General features: G+C 39.7%; 1 protein-coding gene across 1 annotated transcript in view; it reads right to left on the bottom strand.

Annotated features, from left to right (window-relative positions):
* REC8 (REC8 meiotic recombination protein) overlaps window positions 1-15,537 on the bottom strand; it is a 1,573,438-nt gene extending 1,557,901 nt beyond the window's left edge. Inside the window, exon 1 of the mRNA XM_044058157.1 lies at window positions 15,357-15,537. Coding sequence (XP_043914092.1) covers window positions 15,357-15,537 — 181 coding nt within the window. The remainder of the gene's footprint in view (window positions 1-15,356) is intronic.
* Window positions 15,538-17,999: the final 2,462 nt, after the last annotated feature.

The raw sequence follows: 17,999 nt of genomic DNA, 5'->3' as shown, positions 1-17,999 counted from the left end.
TTTCTCGGTCCTGATGCTGGTAATGTGCTTCCTCCTACAGCGGCACACCCCTCTGCGATTGACAGGTATTCCCTCTAGGCCACTCCTCGGTGTTTTACCGCTGAGCCGTTTGGTGCAGCCTTACGCCGGCGGGGGTTTTGCGATTCAGTATTATCTGCCTCATTTGCATGGCATTGACTACTAATACATGGTTATGGTGCCAGACACCGACGCCACTCCTTGGCAACCCTTGGGCTGTGCTTGTGGCTTTCCATTCATACTATGGTGTATTGTGGCTGTGATGCTGATGTGTCTTATACTGCTCTTTTATGGCATTGTCATATTACTTCATTGCTCCTCACCTTCCGCGGACATGTCCTGGGGTTCTGCTGTAGTTTTTGCGTACATGACATTTATGTCGTTATTTATATTTTCTGCAGGTTTTCCTTTGACATTCTCGGTTTCTTTCCACATTGCCATGTTGCACCACTATGACACATGACGTTGGCAGCCTTCCGTTACTCCTATGTCATGTTTGGATATATGTAAACCGTTTTTTTTTGGTTTACATTGCCGTGCTGTTATGCTACGCCCGCGCCATTTCGTGAATCGCTACTTGCCTTCATTTGCATGGTGCAACACCGCACATGGGGTATTTAACATACCTACGCCGGAGGCGGCGCAACTCTGGCGTACGCCACTGATGCACGTGGGTTTGGATCGTACCTGAATCGCTCGGCGGCCATGTCTGGCGTTGTGGCGCCTACACCATGCGTGCGCCTGGCGCAAGGTTCATGAATCCCGGGGTTTAAGGCACAATGACAGGTTGAAGTAAGACAACCATCTACTTTCCCAACTCAGATGTACAAAGCTTCTCTTCATGTGCTACCAGCCAAATACACAGACTTCTAAAAAGGAGCCAATGTCTCCAGAGTGGGTCTCACTTGTGGTCAAAGACATTTAGCACATCATTAGTAAATCAAAGGTACCGCTTCTCCAACAAAAACAGCCAGCACTTCACATAGCCACTAGTATAAAAATATTTAATAAGACATTGTTCCAGCTACACAGAACCACAAGATAAAAATATCCACCACCACTAGGGTGAAAACAGCATATAGCCTTCATCAGTTCTAACTTAATTGTGCTACCTGAAAATCTGCCTTTATACAAAAACAGCACAAATCTTATTGGCTCATTATAACAATTCATTTAAACCAGGTGGGAGCAAAGCCCCTAATATAATTATTCACATATACTCCTTAAAATTTAAAAGGGGATGTAATCCCTCCTGTGATCTTGTATTTCTATAAATCCTATCTATTATAGTAAATGTGTATCTGGCCATAGGATGCTTCATACTGTGTTTATATAAAGCATTACTACCTCTCCCACACTTGATGTCACTTAAATGTTCTGATATTCTTAGTTTGAATGGGCATGAAGTCTGTCCTACATAAAAACCTGGAGAGGTGCACTTGACCAAATACACCACTCAATCACTACTACAATTACCAAAAATCAAGATGTCAAATATTTTGGGACAATTTGATGAAGTAAAAGAATTTTGTTTTGGAACAAGCTTCCAAAAACTATAATTCCCACAAGGATGGCTGCCTACTAAAGGGCTCCCATCCAATCTCTTCTGTATATTCAACTTACCAAACTTGTTCCCTATCTTGTAGTGGTTAAACCACCCACTTATACTCTTACCTCTCCTGTAGGAAAACGTGCACCTATCCGGTAACATCCCAGTAATCCTATCATCCATTTGTAAAATATCCCAGTGCTGGTATATAATATTCTTCAAAATACCAGTATTGTAACCAAAATCCATAATAAACCTAATAGGTGTATTTTGTGTTTGGGTTTTAACTAGATATCTTAAAGCTTGTTGTCTGTCAGTATATTGCACAGAAGTTACCACTTTCTGGATAATTTTATTGAAATATTCTCTCATTTGAAACCTATATATCATGTCCTTAGCTTGTTTGTCATAATCTGCCGCCTAGAAACAAATTCTCTTAAGTCTTAGAAATTGTGATTAAGGAATATCATCTATTACATGTTGCGGATGGCAGCTGGTGGCATGAAGCAGATTATTAAACTGTGGGTATTTCCTATATACGGTGCTACTCAACGTGCCATCATCCAGCACATTCACCTGAGCATCCAAAAAAAGTGATAGTCTTAGGATGCTAATTTAGCGTAAACTTAATCCCTCACTTATTTTTGTTTAAATAATCCACAAATTCTTGTAAAAAGTTATCAGAGCGCCAAACCAGCCAACAATCATCCAAATAGCAGTGCCAGATGTCCATGGCCTCTAAATAAATGTTATGACTAGTATCATATATCAAATGATGTTCTATATATCCCATAAAAAGGTCAGCATAAATGGGAGCAAAGGACGCTCCCATAGCTGTCCCTTTTAACTGTAAATAACAGGAATTATCAAAATAGAAAACATTTTATTCAACACATGCTTATTAAGGCATAATAAAAAAAAATGTTGAACCCAGGATCGTACAAGGAAGTCTATGTAAGCCAAAACTCTAGGGCAGCCAAACCTGCCCAATGTGGAATATTAGTGTACAATGCATTAACATCCAGGGTGCATAGTAGCCAACCTTTCTCAATCTGCATATCCGCGACTATATTGAGGAATTGGGTAGTATATTGTATACGAGCTCATACATGTTGCAAAAGAGGTTCCAAATACCTAGTCAAAAAAACAGAGAGGGGTTCCGTCAAAGAACCCCTCCCTGACACTATAGACCTACCAGAAGATAGATTATAGTTTTTATGAATCTTTGGTAACATGTAGAAGTTTTTTCTCGTGGGGTTTACCATTGTTAAATGATATTTAACTTGCCTTGAGATAATCCCTTCCTCAAAGGCCAAGAAACTATCAATCTCCTTCTTAAAGACTGATGTTGAATCCAAAACCATCAAATGATAATACTGATGTTCAGACAACTGATTAACAGCCTCCTTTTGATACTTGTCCCAATGCCAAATGACTACTGCACCCCCTTATCTGCCTGATCGATAACTACATTATTAGTCCTAAGCCTACACAAGGCTTGACGTTAATCTTTTGTTATATTATCCAAACCCCTGTGACTATAAACTTGCTTAAGTGTAAATCTTTCAGAACTAAATTTTGAAATATTCCAACATATTTATTCATAGGGGTACAAATGAGGAAGTCCTACCGGAAACTATTGACATCTCTACCCTGGTTATCAACCACCTGATCAAAATAAAGTCTCATATTAAGGTTTCCTACAAAAATTAACAACATCCTGCACAAAAGAATATTCAGACACCAAAAAATTGGGAACAAATCCTATACCTTTATTCAGTAAGTTACACTCCTCAGTGGTCAACTCTATGGAAGAAATGTTATGGACATTAGGGTAGGTATTTATTTGCGTGTCAACAAAGCCAACATAGTTTCCAAACTCGTTCATGTGCCTTCTGTGTTTTCTCCCTCCCCTCCTAGTTCTCCTAAAGGGAACTGCAAGTTCCCTCTTGAGCCTTGCACCATACCGTACTTGCATGGGGCTTAGTATGTTATTAAATCAAAGGTACCCCATAAAAAGAAGTTCAAACTCATATATTATATAGTAAATTATGTAGATCATGCTGAATGAGAAAACAGAAATAACATTTGCATAATCTCATCTATGACAACAGCAAATCAACACTATGATTTGAAAAACTACACAGGAATGGATGCCTGGAAGGGAATGTAACAGTTGTTTAAGAACTCATTCTGAGACAAATTTGCTGAAACCAGCTCTCAGCGAACTTTGAGTTCTCCCCTTTTCCTCAGTGATGTGCAACCACAGAGTTAGTAAGCTGAGTGCAGGATTTTTTTTCACATGGAGTGCAGAGAGGCTTGCCACCCCCCCCCCCCCCCACCACCACCCCGGCATGAAAAGCTTTCTTTCAGGTTCACTGAAAGTGGCTTTCATAGGGTATGTTTCACAGCAACTGGACTTGCACAAATCATTTACAAACTCATCTGTAACCCACCTGGGAATACAACTAATAATGGAGGGACACCTAGGTCCAAATATAAGGATGCTTAATGAAATGGCCATAAAATCATACTGGCTGAACTCCCACACAGAAGAAAGCTCCTCATCAAAACTATACCAAGTCTTATGTCCCTCTATGTTAGATTAGAGCCAAAGTTCCCCCAGGCTCTACAGACTACTAGACTACTGTGTCATACATACTGAAAAGGAAATAAATCAAGAGAAGCGAATTTCAACATAAATTCGGCAGCCAGCACATCATATTTGATTTTCACTACACCTAGTAACATGACCTGCTTACAGATATAAATCACATAGGATCACAAAAGCCCTAACCACCTATAATGGACACCTCTCTCAAAATGTCTGCCTGGAATATTCTGATCAGAATTCTAACAGCTTAGTTTTAAATTTATTATGACTGGATCTATCGTTGTAAACATAAGCAGTAACTCATCAGCCATTCTTTACTAGCCAATTCAGTCTCTCATTTCCAGTCCTTTAGAAATAAGTATTTTTCAAATAAACTTCATGAAAAAAGAATAACCTATGATGCCCAGGTCCATGTTTACAGGGATGAAAACATGACTGACTCATGTGATCTGTGTTTGATTAGCAATGAACTGGATATGTTTGGGATGATAGGCTGGAAAGGTAGACACATCTTGTCCCATTTTGGGAGGAAGGAAGGTAGTCTTGCCTACCACACTAGCAATACCTACACATGCATAGGCAATTGCTTGTGGAGACAGGCAGGTTGTGATAAGTAGCTCGTACATCACTTAATCAGGGATGACATGGATGGGGGCTTGCATACCATTCCTTGTCCAGGTAGTCATTTTGAATCAGCTGGCCAACTACAGGGAAAGGTAGGAAGAATGAAGTGGACATTTCTACAGATCCAGCACAGTAGCATAGTCCCTAATGTAGGACTGATCTTCAGGGGAAAGAATAGGCCAACCCGGTATCCATATGGGAATGACTGGGTCAGAAGCCTTTTACACAGTTTAGGGATGCCAGAACATATAGAAACCTCTGAATAAGGCTTCTGGGAGGTACTTTGAAAGAGCTGCCTATATTAAACACTGCAGTATGAACAAGTTTAAATAAACTTATAACAGTGGATGTTTGAATTGATCACTGTTGACATAGCCTTAAAGGGACAGTCCGTACTAGTTAATTTTCTCTTACCCTCCCTGGCACATTATCTTATACCAGTGATGCAAACCTATGGCATGCGTGTCAAAGGTGACGCGCCTCCACCTTTTGGGTGAAACACCAGCATTCACCAACACCAGAGTTACGTAAGAAAATGCTTTTGCATTTGTTGCTTGCATGAAGTGCATTTAACTACTTTGTGCCAAGAGGCAGTTCAACAGCATTGCTGTAGAGGTAAGGAAGTTATTAACCTCAAAGACTATTTCGGTATACTTTCTCAACAGAGTCTGCAAACAGCAGTGCTGACACCATTTTCTCTTTGTGGATACACTTCTTCAAAGGGCAGTAGTCAATTTCTAGAAGTGTGTTGTTTTACATTCCTCTCAACTGCCCCTCTTAATCCCTCCTAAAACTGGCAACTTTTTACACTTAATGACAATAATTAGATTTATAAACTAATTTTACTTCAAAAAATTTATATTAATTCACGTTCATTTTTCTTTCTCAGTGTCTCAAATTAATAGTACTAGTAGTTTAAAACTGTCCATGTCTCTTATTTCTAAGATTTGTCCTCGATTCTGTTGAGATTTATCCCTGATGAACTGAGAGCCATGTTGTTTTAATTATTTTGTTTTTATTTATTTATTGATCGAATCTATTTTTTTTGGGGGGTGACATGCAAGCAGAGTCAAGCTACGCATTTCCAAAATATTTTACGCACGGAATCCAAAAGGTTCGCCATCACTGTCTTAATCTGTCATTTCCCAAGCTAATGCTGGGACTGTTTACAGTGCTTCCTAAAACTGGCCCAGGACTGGATGGGCAATTTCTACTGTATTTTGAGATAGGAGATTGAAAAAAGAAGTTATGTAGTCACCAGAACGTTCCATCTGTGCTGTCTATTTTCAATCTTCTCAACAGTTGGGTTTGGATCCAATCCTTGGCCAACTTGACCGTTATTTTAGCCGTGGCCACCAAAAAGCTTTTGCGCTCCTCCCTTACCCATAATACACCAACCACTAACATACCTCAGATCTTGTTTGTTGGTTGACAAAGTAAGAAATATTAATATAATATTCCTGACAGAAAAAGCCATTGTCTGGAGCTCAACATAAGGAACAGTAGTGTCCTTATAAGTTCTCGTTCTTCCAGAATTCAATTGTGAAAATGGTTGGGGTCTGATGGGAGGGGAGTTGAGGAAGAATGCAAATGGACAACAAAGATGGAACGTTATGGTGAGTATATAACTTCTTTATCTAACATTGCCAATTTTCATTCATTCCTCAATAGCTGGAACAGAGTCCACAGTTACCTAAAATCCCAGGTAGACTCAAACAAAGGATATTCCTGAGCACAGTTGAGCCAAAGGTTGCTCTTCTCCTCATAACCAGATCCATTTGTAATGAGTAACAAAGGTATGAGGATTGGCCCAAGTTGCAGCCGCACATATATCGTCCGTGGAAGCCCGCCCTATAAAGAAACACTGAAAAAGTACAATGGACCTTGTTCAATGGGCTCTTCAAGGTTTTGGTAAGGACAGACACAACTTGTTCTAGACAAATATACAGTCAACCATCGGTCTAAAGTTACCTTTGCAATTGATTTACCAAATTTAGAATCTGCAAGAGAGACATATAATTGATCAGTCTTCCTAATTTTTTTTGTTCTGTGCAAGTAAAAAATAATGGTCTCTAAATGTCCAATAAGTGTAACATTATTCACTATTGTTTGCAAATTTAGGAAAGAAAACTGGCAGATTAAAAGACTGTTTGATACTAGACTCTGACACCACCTTAGGAAGAAAAGAAGGATTTGTTCATAATGTTGCTCTATCTCTGTGAAAAAACGAGTGGGGAGGTTTAGAAGATAATGCTTGAAGTTCTGAAATCCTACTAGCAGAAGAGAATGCTACCAGAAGGTCTTCCAGATCAGAAACGTTAAATCACATTTTGCTGCTGGTTCAAATGGAGAATGAATGAAGGCCTGTAGTACTAAATTTAAGCCCCATGGAGAAGATGGATCTTTAGAAGGAGGTCTCAAAGGAATGGTACCCTTCAAGAAGGCCTTACAAAGTTTGGATTTGAGAACTCCACCCTGGTTTTATCTAATGTGGAAATTACAGGTGGCTGGTAACTGAACTGTAATTGCTGAAGAACTAGCTCCTTTATTTGAAAATTGTAGCCAAACATTCAAGGACACACGGTACAGGGGCTGAAAAGGGATCGATATGTTTCTGAAGCACCTAAAAAACAAACCTGCTCCATTTACTTCTGTAAAGTTTTCTTGCAGAAGCTTTACAGGAAGATAAAACACATATGACGGGCAGGGGACAAGAGCATATGCTGTCTGGCTATTAATGGACATGGAGAAACCACACTGTCAGCTTTAGGTTTAAGATACCCAAATGAATCATGCTTGTCAGGTGAGAGAGGAGGTCTGGAATCAGATCCAGAATCCAAGGTGGGTAAATTAGATGAGGCCAAAGAAAGGGGAACCAAATCTGTCAAGGCCAGTAAGGTGCGATGAGGATAACTTTGCTCTTCAACCGGAAAGCTTTCTGTAGAAATTTGAGCCAAGGGAGTTGGAGGTTAGGGACAGAAGAGACTGGGGGCCAATCGTGTAGTACAGCATCTGTCAGAAATTCCCCCGGTGGGGGTTTAGGGCAAAGAACCTGCTGCACTTGTTCAGGGAAGATGCAATGAGATCGCAAGGCTGGCCCCATTGGAAAAAAATAATTTCTGCCACCTTCAGGGTGAGAGATCACTCATGAGGTAGTAGAATGGACCTGCTCAATTTGTGTCATCACACTGGACTTCCCAGAATGTGCGCTGCTATCAGAAAACAGTTGGATGAGATAGGCCATTGCCACACTCTGAGGACTTCCCAACACAATGGATAAGACCTGGTTCCTCCTTGTTTGTTGATGTAGCAAACCACTGACATATTGTCAGTCTGCATCGCAACTGTTCTAAAAGGGAGAGAGTCTTCGAATGCCTGAAACTCTGAAAGCACTGCTCTCATTCCCAGGAAATTTGATACAGCTGTTGGCCTCTTCGGGGGACTAAGTGTCTTGGACTGCTTTTCTCAGAAGAGCCACCATACACACACCCAATCTGGGATGTGTCTGTAGTCACTGTGACTTTGTGAGGTATTGCCAGGTGTACCATGGGAAGTAAAACAGTGCACGTGTGGCATATGCCAGCATGGCTGGATGAGTTTTGTAAATAATCTTATGTCATTTGACTGTCAGAATGATTTTTACAGATGTATGTATTAAAAATGTATTTGTAAAAGTTGCTTATGTTAAAAATGCTGCAACAGAATCTTCGAGTTCTGAAGGTGAATTGTGCCAGAGTCAAGTGACTAGATGTGATGTCATTACATAACCAGCTGAAGAATGGAACTCTGGCAGCACAGTTTGTTTTTGTTTTCCTTTGGAACCTGAGATAAAAGATCTATGTCAGTTATCACATTTCAGTTGTTAGTTGTACAGTTCAATCAGTGTGTAGTATCTCATCTTGCATTGTGGTAGCAAGCATCTCAGCAGTACATCTTGCCTTGCTATAATACGTGAGTTAGACTAGGGACAGTTTCTCTTTAGTTCAGTTAGGAATAATACAGTGAAATTAGTTTAGTATTTTTTCCTGCATCTGTGAGATTCTATCCAGCTGTTATTTTTATATTTCCTGTGACTGGAAATGTTTAGTTACAATGTACAGAGTTAAGTATTCTCCTGTTCTGTATTTTATTACCCATTATTAAATATTTTTATACCTTTTCATTGTGGCTAATCTTTTAGAGAATATTTTATCATCTTGAGAGTACTTATGCTTATTTTAGTGACACTGTGGCCACTCTGAAAAGTCTTACTGCTTCGGTCACACACTACCATTTATATCAATATTACTTTGACACAGTATAATTGGTTACCCTTTGTAAGAGTATCTGGCTGGTAGCAATCTACCTTGCAGTCTGGAGACAGGGACACAGCTGGTGATTTTGTGTCAGCCTTTCTCAGGTGTGTGTGTGTGTGTGTGTGTGTGTGTGTGTGTGTGTGTGTGTGTGTGTGTGTGTGTGTGTGTGTGTGTGTGTGTGTGTCAGATACTTGGAAATGGGACATAGTGCTCCAATTTGGGTCTTGTTTGGGATCTGGAGAGAGATCGTCCAGCCCCAGTGGAGTGTGTTCCTGTCAGCTCTTGGGGTAAATTGCATTTCATGCATAGCATTTGAAATACTGTACAAATCCATTCCTATTCCTGTTTTTAGTGACCACCTCTCACCAGTGTCAGTGGTGAGGATTAGGGCTCCTTGATTACTCGCTCAGGGTAAACAGGTGCCATAAAACACGATGGGCTTGGGCTGAGGGAAAATGAAAGACCTGCCTTGTAGAACCCTTATCTAATCAAATCCACCACCAAAGGTATCTTTAGCATGACTGAGTGATTCTTATTTGGGCTAACATGTGTTGGTAAAGAATAGACCACTGTGTTGCTAACATCTACTGTAGAATTCTCATGTAAAATCTTGTTAGAAGAACTAGGACTATTGCTGCTGACATAGATCCTATGGCTTGTAGAATCAACTGGGCTAAGAGTGTGGTACTGTGAATTATTTTTCTGACCAGGAATCTGACAGTTTGTACTCTTGAGAGAGAAGCCATATCTGATACCATGTTGAAAACTGTTCCTATAAATTCTAATGTTTGAAACAGTTCTGAGATTTGTTGTAATTTATGGTTTTCCCCAGATGGGAAAAAGTCTGGAGTACCTAATCTCGTGCTCTTATGAGTAGATGCCTGGATGGGGCGGTAATGAGTCAGTCAGCCAAGTACTGAAATGCTCTGAATCCTTGCAGTCTGAAGTGAGCTGCTATCACTGCCATGCATTTGGTGAACACCCTGGGGGGCTATGGTGAGACCAAAAGGCAGTGCTCTAAATTGGTAATGACTCCAGCCGAAAGTGTAGATACTTTCTGGATTGTCGGTTTATTTTTATGTGATAGTATGCATCCTGAAGGTCTATCAAGCACATCTAGTTCTCTTTGCACAACAAGGGCAGAAGAGAATGTACCACGACCATCCGAAACTTTGGAAGTTGAACTGATTTGTTCAAGTTGCCGAGATCCAAAATTGCTTTCCAGTCCCCTATTTTCTTTGGCACTAAAAATAATCTTGAGTAAGTTCTAGATTCTAACTGGTCTGGTGGGACCTCTTTGATGACTCATTTCTAGAGGTTTATATTTCTAGCGCTGCTGCTTTGCTCTGACTAGGTGGAACATTAGGAAATTTGCATACAGAAGGAGGTTAAGGGAAAAGGGAATTATATGACCTCTGAAAATAATCCTCTGCATCCACATATCTCTTGTGATGTCTAGCCAGGTTCTCTGATGCAGGGATAATCGACCCCAGATTGCCTCCATAGGGGGACAATCAGGCCTCCTTACAGGAGCACTGGTAGGGTCTTGTCAAAGAAGACATCTCTAGACCTGTGGGTTCTGCAGGCCTCCTCTGCCACATGGGCAGCATCTTCCATTCAAGTTCCCCCCTCTGCCCCTGGGGGAACTATCTCCACATGGATCTTGGAAGGGACCCTAGAACTTTCTGAACCACATCTTTCAACCACCTCATTGATTCCTAGAGAAGGTTCTTCGAGGGGTCAAAAACATATGCCCACTGCAAACAGAGTCTTTTCATCTTTCTCACAGCTGTAGAGTGTGTCTTTTACCTTGGGGCCAAAAAAAGAAGTACCGTCAAAAGGTGCATTGACAAATGAGGACTTGAAGGACTCTGCAAAAATCACACAAGCGCATCCAGACATGCCTCCTGATGAAAATGCCAGAACCCACCTCCCTTGTGGTACCTTCAGCTGCATGAGAGATAAGCCTCATGGACGAATTAGAAATGGATTGAAGGGTCACCAGCTGTGAGGCTAAAGAAGCTAGAGTCTCCGCAGTAGTGATCCCAAAAAGGTATTTTGATAGTATCGTGTCCCTCTGTAGTCTAGCAAAGTGTGCCACGTAGTTCAGCAATCAGAGGGCAAAAGTTTATGAAGCATACACACTCTTCCCAAATTTGTCCAAAGCTCTTGACTCCCTGTTAAGGGGATGGACAGAGGAAATCTGCTCTGCAAGTTCCTTCTTTGTAGCTGCTGCGATGACCACAGCAACTACCGTCACTCCCTTGCTCAAAAACTCCCTTCCTACAGACGGTGCCAGAATCCACTCTGGTCTTTTGGGGATTGGCTCAACTGTGTCTGGCTCCACCCACACCCACCTAGAGATCAAGTCAATGAGCTCAGTGGGTAAAGTTACCTATACCCAAAGGCCTCCAGAAATACAGATTCCTCTGGGGGAAGGGTTATCAATACCAATCAGCCCTCTCCTTAAGAATCTCATGGATATCTCTGAACAAGACATCTTCGGATGGTGATTTTGGGAACCCTTCCCCTTCATCAAAATCAGTATCTTTGGTGACAGACTCTTGAAGACAGTCCAAGTGCCTTCTCTTGCACTTCTTCCTCTTCCTAGGGACTTCTTCAGTGGGGTGCTCAGGAGAAGTTTCAGAAGAAACTAATACCCTGCTGTCTAACCTGGAGACTTTGGGACGATTGTCCCTGTGGCATAGAATGAAGGAGCTCCAGGCGCAGAGACACACGGGATCCAGACAGAGGATCTAAGGGGGTAGGAACCATCCATCCTGCCAAAGCAGAGAACACTCTCTCTACCACCTCAAAGGCAGAATGCATCACGACGAAGGAAGCCAATGGAGCAGAGAAGCCATGCTTCCGCTCCATCAGCTCCCCCTGTCCTGAAGACAGTCCACACCCAAGGCAAAGGTCGAAGCCAAGGTTTCAAAAGGGAAGAGATGGCTCTGGAAACTTTGCAGTCTACTCTAATGCCTCAGATGTGACAGGGATGCTTTGGCTCAGAGTCATCCAGCTCCAAAACAGTAGGAGCCGGTGCACTCAAAGACAGCCTTGGAGCCGAAGATACTAACATCTTTAGATCCGATCCAGATGGTCCAGGGAGACTCAGATCCAAGGGCTCCAAAACAGTAGGTTGGATCAGAAAAGGAGACGAAACTGGCATATTATAAACAAGGGCTTCCTGATCCAAAGGGGAAGGAGCTGGGTGAACTCCCATCTGTATTTGCGCCGAGAGAAATTTCACCATTCTGTCCACATCAGCCTTGGTCTGCCTCCTACATGAAGAAGAAGAAGTTACTTATAGGGACCTAGAAATCTGGTGGGATTCAAGATATGGGGAAGGTACTCTAGGGGGTACCAGATCTATGGAGGGGGAATACCTGGTTCTGAGCAAAGGCCTCAGATCAGAGAAGCTAGGATCTGAGGAAGCCTTTGTCAACTCAGACACCAGCTGAGCAGATGCAGTCTTCAGATCCAGCTTATGCTTTTTCTTTCCATGGTTGATCTGATGAAGGAGATGAGGATCCCGAGAGCCTTGAAGACTCAGTTGAAAGCTCCTTTAACTTAGGTTTGGGAGGTTCAGCTCCAGAAATAGCCTAAGAAAAGGATGAAGGTAGCAATCCTTTCAATTTATTTTTCCTATCAGCAACTGCTTGAGGGTTGAAGGCCTTACAAATGGAACAGTCTACCTGAAGATGGTCTGTGCCCAAGCAGTATATGTACAAAGCATGTGCATCAGAAAGAGGCAACTTGTTCCCACATTTCTGGCACTTTTTAAAGGCAGAAGGGCCTTTTTCAGACAATTTGAAAATAGTAATACAAAAATAGTAGAAATAAGTTTTTTATAAAAAAATATTAAGAATAGAAACAAAGAAAAATGACCAATAATGATGATTAGAATTACACTAAAAGTGTAAGGAGGAAAGGGAAAGAAGAAATTACCAACTATGGTAAAAAGACTACACTAAAAAGTTTAGAAAGGGAGGATGTAGAAATGGAAAAAGTCTGATATCTTTTAGGGAACAAAAGAAAGAAAAACTTATCAATACAGGAACAAACCGAGAGTTCAATGTGACCACATCCAAATGTGAAAGCGGCAGATGAGATCTGAAGTATATCAGGTATTAGTACATTACGGGTGAGGGAGGAGCTCAAGAGCTTTCTGTTGGGCACATGAGCTAAAATAACGGCAGAGTTGGATCCATACCCAACTGTTAAGGAATAAATTAAAATTGACATCAGATAATTTGTTTTACTCCTTGGATAAGTTTTCCCTCTAATTAAATATTTTTAAAACCACTGCAGAAGTGCTACCAAATAATACTTCCTTATTCAACGGGGCATTAAGTATCTGCTTTAACATATTCAGAAATAGTGTGTCCTGAGCCACACAAATCTCAGCATGACTGATCCAACTGCTGCTCGGGATACTGTATCAGCTATACATTTTTAAAACTACTGCAGAAGTGCTACCAAATAACACTTCCTTATCCAACGGGGCATTAAGTATCTGCTTTAACATCTTCAGAAATAGTGTGTCTAAACATGGGCTAAACTCTTGGCTAGGCTTATAAGGGCATCAGGGCCAACAGCCTAGTAACCTCATAGGATATCACAGGATTTTAGGGAGTGTTTTATTATTTGAGTTACAGAAGAAACTATGTTGAACAAAGAATTTTATTTGAGGGGAAGGGAGCTCAGCAATCATTTTATTCATATCAGAGGAAACTGCCAGCAAAAAATTATCCACATGAGATTGGCAATTCACAACTCAAAGCTAGAATAAGATTCATAAACATTTTCCACCATAATTATAAAATGCCATTCCATCTCTGTCTAATGTTACAGGTTACTAGTAGGAAACTGGAGGAAGTGTCCTTTGTAAAAGAAATAATATTGGTGTCTGCCAAAGGGTTACCAAAAACAAAAAATTTACATGACTGGGATCTCTATTTGGATTTGTGCGTGCAGGGGGTTGATCGCCTGGAACAGCATAGGCAGCACTAAGCCATCTTCCAGTGAACCAGTAATTGGGGGATAACCACAGGTTTGGGGTTATCTAACTTAAGAAGTCAGCAATATCTTGTTAGAGTTTCATAGACTTTTCTCCTCCCATATGAAAAGTCTTTCATTCTAAACATGATGCCAGGGATAGCCAATTCTTCTATAGGGAACTTAGGTGACGCATTCAGCGGATTTTAATTTCAGAGAATCGGGGGAAGACATCTGTGAAGCATAATCCAACCCTATTTCTTTCACATCAGATCAGTCACTACCAGATGGAGAAGGAGATCTTTTTTTTTTGGGAAGAGGCTGAGCCAGCAGACTGCAAGGAATAAGAAGTTCTGAAGAGTCTTCACAAATCTACACTATTCCTCTTTTGCTTCTTTGGCAGCTGGGGTGAAAGGAGGAGAAATATGCTTGGAATGTTTGTATTTTCTTTCTAAGAAATTATGTTCAACAAATCAACGGGATTCCATAGTCATCATGGCCCTGGACAAATTAAACATTTGCTCTACCACAAAACGCTGCACTTGAGGAAAACCATCTGGCCATTCCGAATTTACTAAGCAAGGTTCTCTCTTTTCAGCCATAGGTAGACATCCAGCTCATGAAAGCACAAGGCTCCCGAGTCTTAGCAAAATCACATGCAGCAGAACCAGAGAGGACAAAAGAAAGCAATTGATGGCCCAAGGACACCAAGGCCACTGTAGAGTTGCTTAACCACCAGTTCACCAAAACAATGTATAACCACAAACGAAAAAAAAATGAAAGGCAGTGATTACCTTTTGTGTTATTTAATAAAAAACACGTCCAAAAAGACTGTCTATAGTTCAAAAAAAATGGAAAATTGAAGAAATGCACCAAAAATCTTCTGCTACGTTGTTCAAAACACAGTGCAACATCAAAAATAAAAAATACACACTTATAGCAGCACATGAATAATAATCCTCTCTCCTCTCTCTAGCACCTCGGCTTTGCAGCCTTTACAGAGTATTCTTTTGTTCACCATTCCTCTCCTTGTATACTAAATTTCACAAATAATTATTCAATTAAATACAATTAGTCCCACCTTTTATTTAAGAAAACATTTCCAATGACATTCCCTATATAACCCTATTGGGACTAAAGTGTTAAACGTTAAAATCATAACAGATTCCATTCTCCATAATTTTGTCTTTATATCTAAACCATAAATTGGTTTAACATGTCCTACAATTGTTAGCTTCTAAACCTGTTGTCTCACCATTGTGAAACTCCTTAAAATGTGATGCCACTGGGCTTTCTTCCCTATTTTTTCTAATGTCATTTAAATGTTCCTTCAATCTCTCCCCAAAAGTTCTTTTACTCTCCCCTATATACACTTTACCACAGGGACATCTGCGTCCATATACTATTCCTGTAGTGTCAAAGGAATATACACCCATATTAACAATTTTTTTTCCATTAATGTTGTCAAAACCTTGTATAACAAAATGACAGCAACTACACCTTCCACAAGGGAACGTGCCTTGCACTGATGTCTCTAAGACTGTATTCACTGAAGGAAACTGAAACCTTCCATGGACTATAAAACCTTTTATACTCCTTCCTTTTGTATATGAAAACATAGGGAACCCACTTTCTTTTATATTAAGATATTTACTTTTTTCCAAAATGCCCCAGTGTTATTTTACCAATTGCGTTAATTTTTCAGAAGAGATTGTATATTTAGTTACAAAAAATAATTTTTGTTTCATGATTTTCTACTAATCTAAATGGACTTTTCAAAACCTCTTTGCCTGTTTTTTTACTTTTTCTTTACTTTCTTGCACAAGCTTTACATTATAACCCCTAACTAAACATTTTTACTGCCTTACTTATTTCTCTACCACTATCCTCCTTTTCACTGCATAACCTCTTGATTCTTAAAAATTCTCCATAGGAAATAGATTTGATAATGGGGGGGGGTGACAACTATCACCATGTAAAATATGACTGCTTTCCTCAAACTTTCTATGTATATCCATTTGTATTTTATTATTCATAATACCTAATAATGTTATATCCAAGAAATGGACTTTCATTCCTCTTTGAACTCCATCAAATTTAATATTATAGCAGATACTTTGTATTTCTTGAATAAAAGTCTCCACTTCATCCCACCCCCCTTCACATATAAAAATCAAAACATCAATGTATCTATATTTTGAACATATTTAAAAAAAAAATATTTTATTATACATGCATTTATTTTCGAACATCCCCATGAAGAGGTTAGCATACATGGGGACTAAACCTGCCCCCATGGCAGTTCCTTTTAATTGCTTATAAAACTCTCCAGTGAATTCAAAATATTATAACTCAAACAAAAACTAACCAATTCTAAAACATAATGCATCTTGGGGGTATATTTTAGAAAGTATAACAATGCTTCTAAGCCATGGAGATGTTCTATATTGGTGTACAGACTAGTAACATCCATGACCAGGAAAAACATGTCATCCTCCTACTTCACTTTCTTTATTTAATCTAGAAAATCAAATGAATCTTTTATATATGAAGCTAATTTCTCTACCACTGCCCTCAGATACGTATGAAGAAACAGGGCTAGATAATGTGTAAAGTATCCATGCTGATACTATGGAGCATCTTGGTGAATCAACCATACTTTTGTGTATTTGTCTGGGGGGACACAAAAGAAGTAAGTCATAATATTCTCCTTGACTGCAAATCTTTTATGCACATCTTCAAGGGACAAATATTTTAATCTTAATCCTTTCATCAATAACTTTGTACATGGCTACTGCTTCTAAACTATCCACCCCTACTACTGCATATACATCTATTACTCAAATGGGTATAACACATTTTTAAGTATTGCATATAATTCAATACTACCAATTTGCCCCCTTTATCAGATGGCTTAAAAACAAGTTCTCTATTTTGACTCTATTTTTGCAAACATAACTATTCTACTTTACTAAAATTGTATTTATAATTTTGTTTACACTTTTTTATCTGACCACATTCCTTTTCAAAAGAAAATTGTAATGCATTTGAGAACTGTTGAATACTATCATCTCTACAAACAGGCATAAAATCACTTTTACATGTTACATTTTCTATATACAATTTACAATATGCATCCATTTCAAAATCTGAAACACATGACTGAAAACATTCTTCACTTAAATCAGATTCACTTTCTATACTGTCTCTATCACATGTATTACCATTTTGGGAAAAAAATACTATCAAATTCAATTTTCTAACCAATTTAAATATTTCACACCAATTCATGAACCCTTGGCAAAGCCGTGGGTATAAATTTTAAACCCTTGTTTAGTACTGCTAAATCTGTTACAGATAATACACAGTTTGATAAATTAACCACATAATTCTCTTGGAATGTGTGCTTATAATAGTGCCACTTGCCTCTCTTAATTGTCTGGGAATTGGGGTAATATTTCCCATAGCTTTCATGTCCATAGTCTTAATTTCTGGACCTTTTCTTATTATTCTTCCCTGGCTCAAGAAAAGTTTTTGTTAGATAGTCCGGATTTCTCGCCTCTGGTAACCCCGGAAAATTATTTTCCTCCTCACTATCCCCGGTAACAAACAAGGAATCACTCCCCACTGCAGGGACATAACCGTTGGCATTTCTTCTTCCTCCTTCCTGTTGAAACCTCATACGTTAATGAGGTCTATGCTGATTGGTTGATATCACAAATGCCTGATTGCGTTCGTAATCTCTAATGTCTCTGTGCAATCTGTCTTTTTTTCTCAATAAGTTCCATCTCATACCCGGTCAACTTATCATTAACTCCAACTAGAAAATTTTCCAAGGTTGCATTATTTGATTTTTCCACTATTTTCTGACACATCTCTTGGTTTCCATGATCAGCCT

This window comes from Protopterus annectens, chromosome 16.part0 (assembly GCF_019279795.1).
Source record: "Protopterus annectens isolate FY-2018-M chromosome 16.part0, PAN1.0, whole genome shotgun sequence".
Lineage (NCBI taxonomy): Eukaryota > Metazoa > Chordata > Ceratodontiformes > Protopteridae > Protopterus > Protopterus annectens.
The sequence above is the reverse complement of the archived record's forward strand: the minus strand, read 5'-3'. Positions and strand labels throughout refer to the sequence as shown.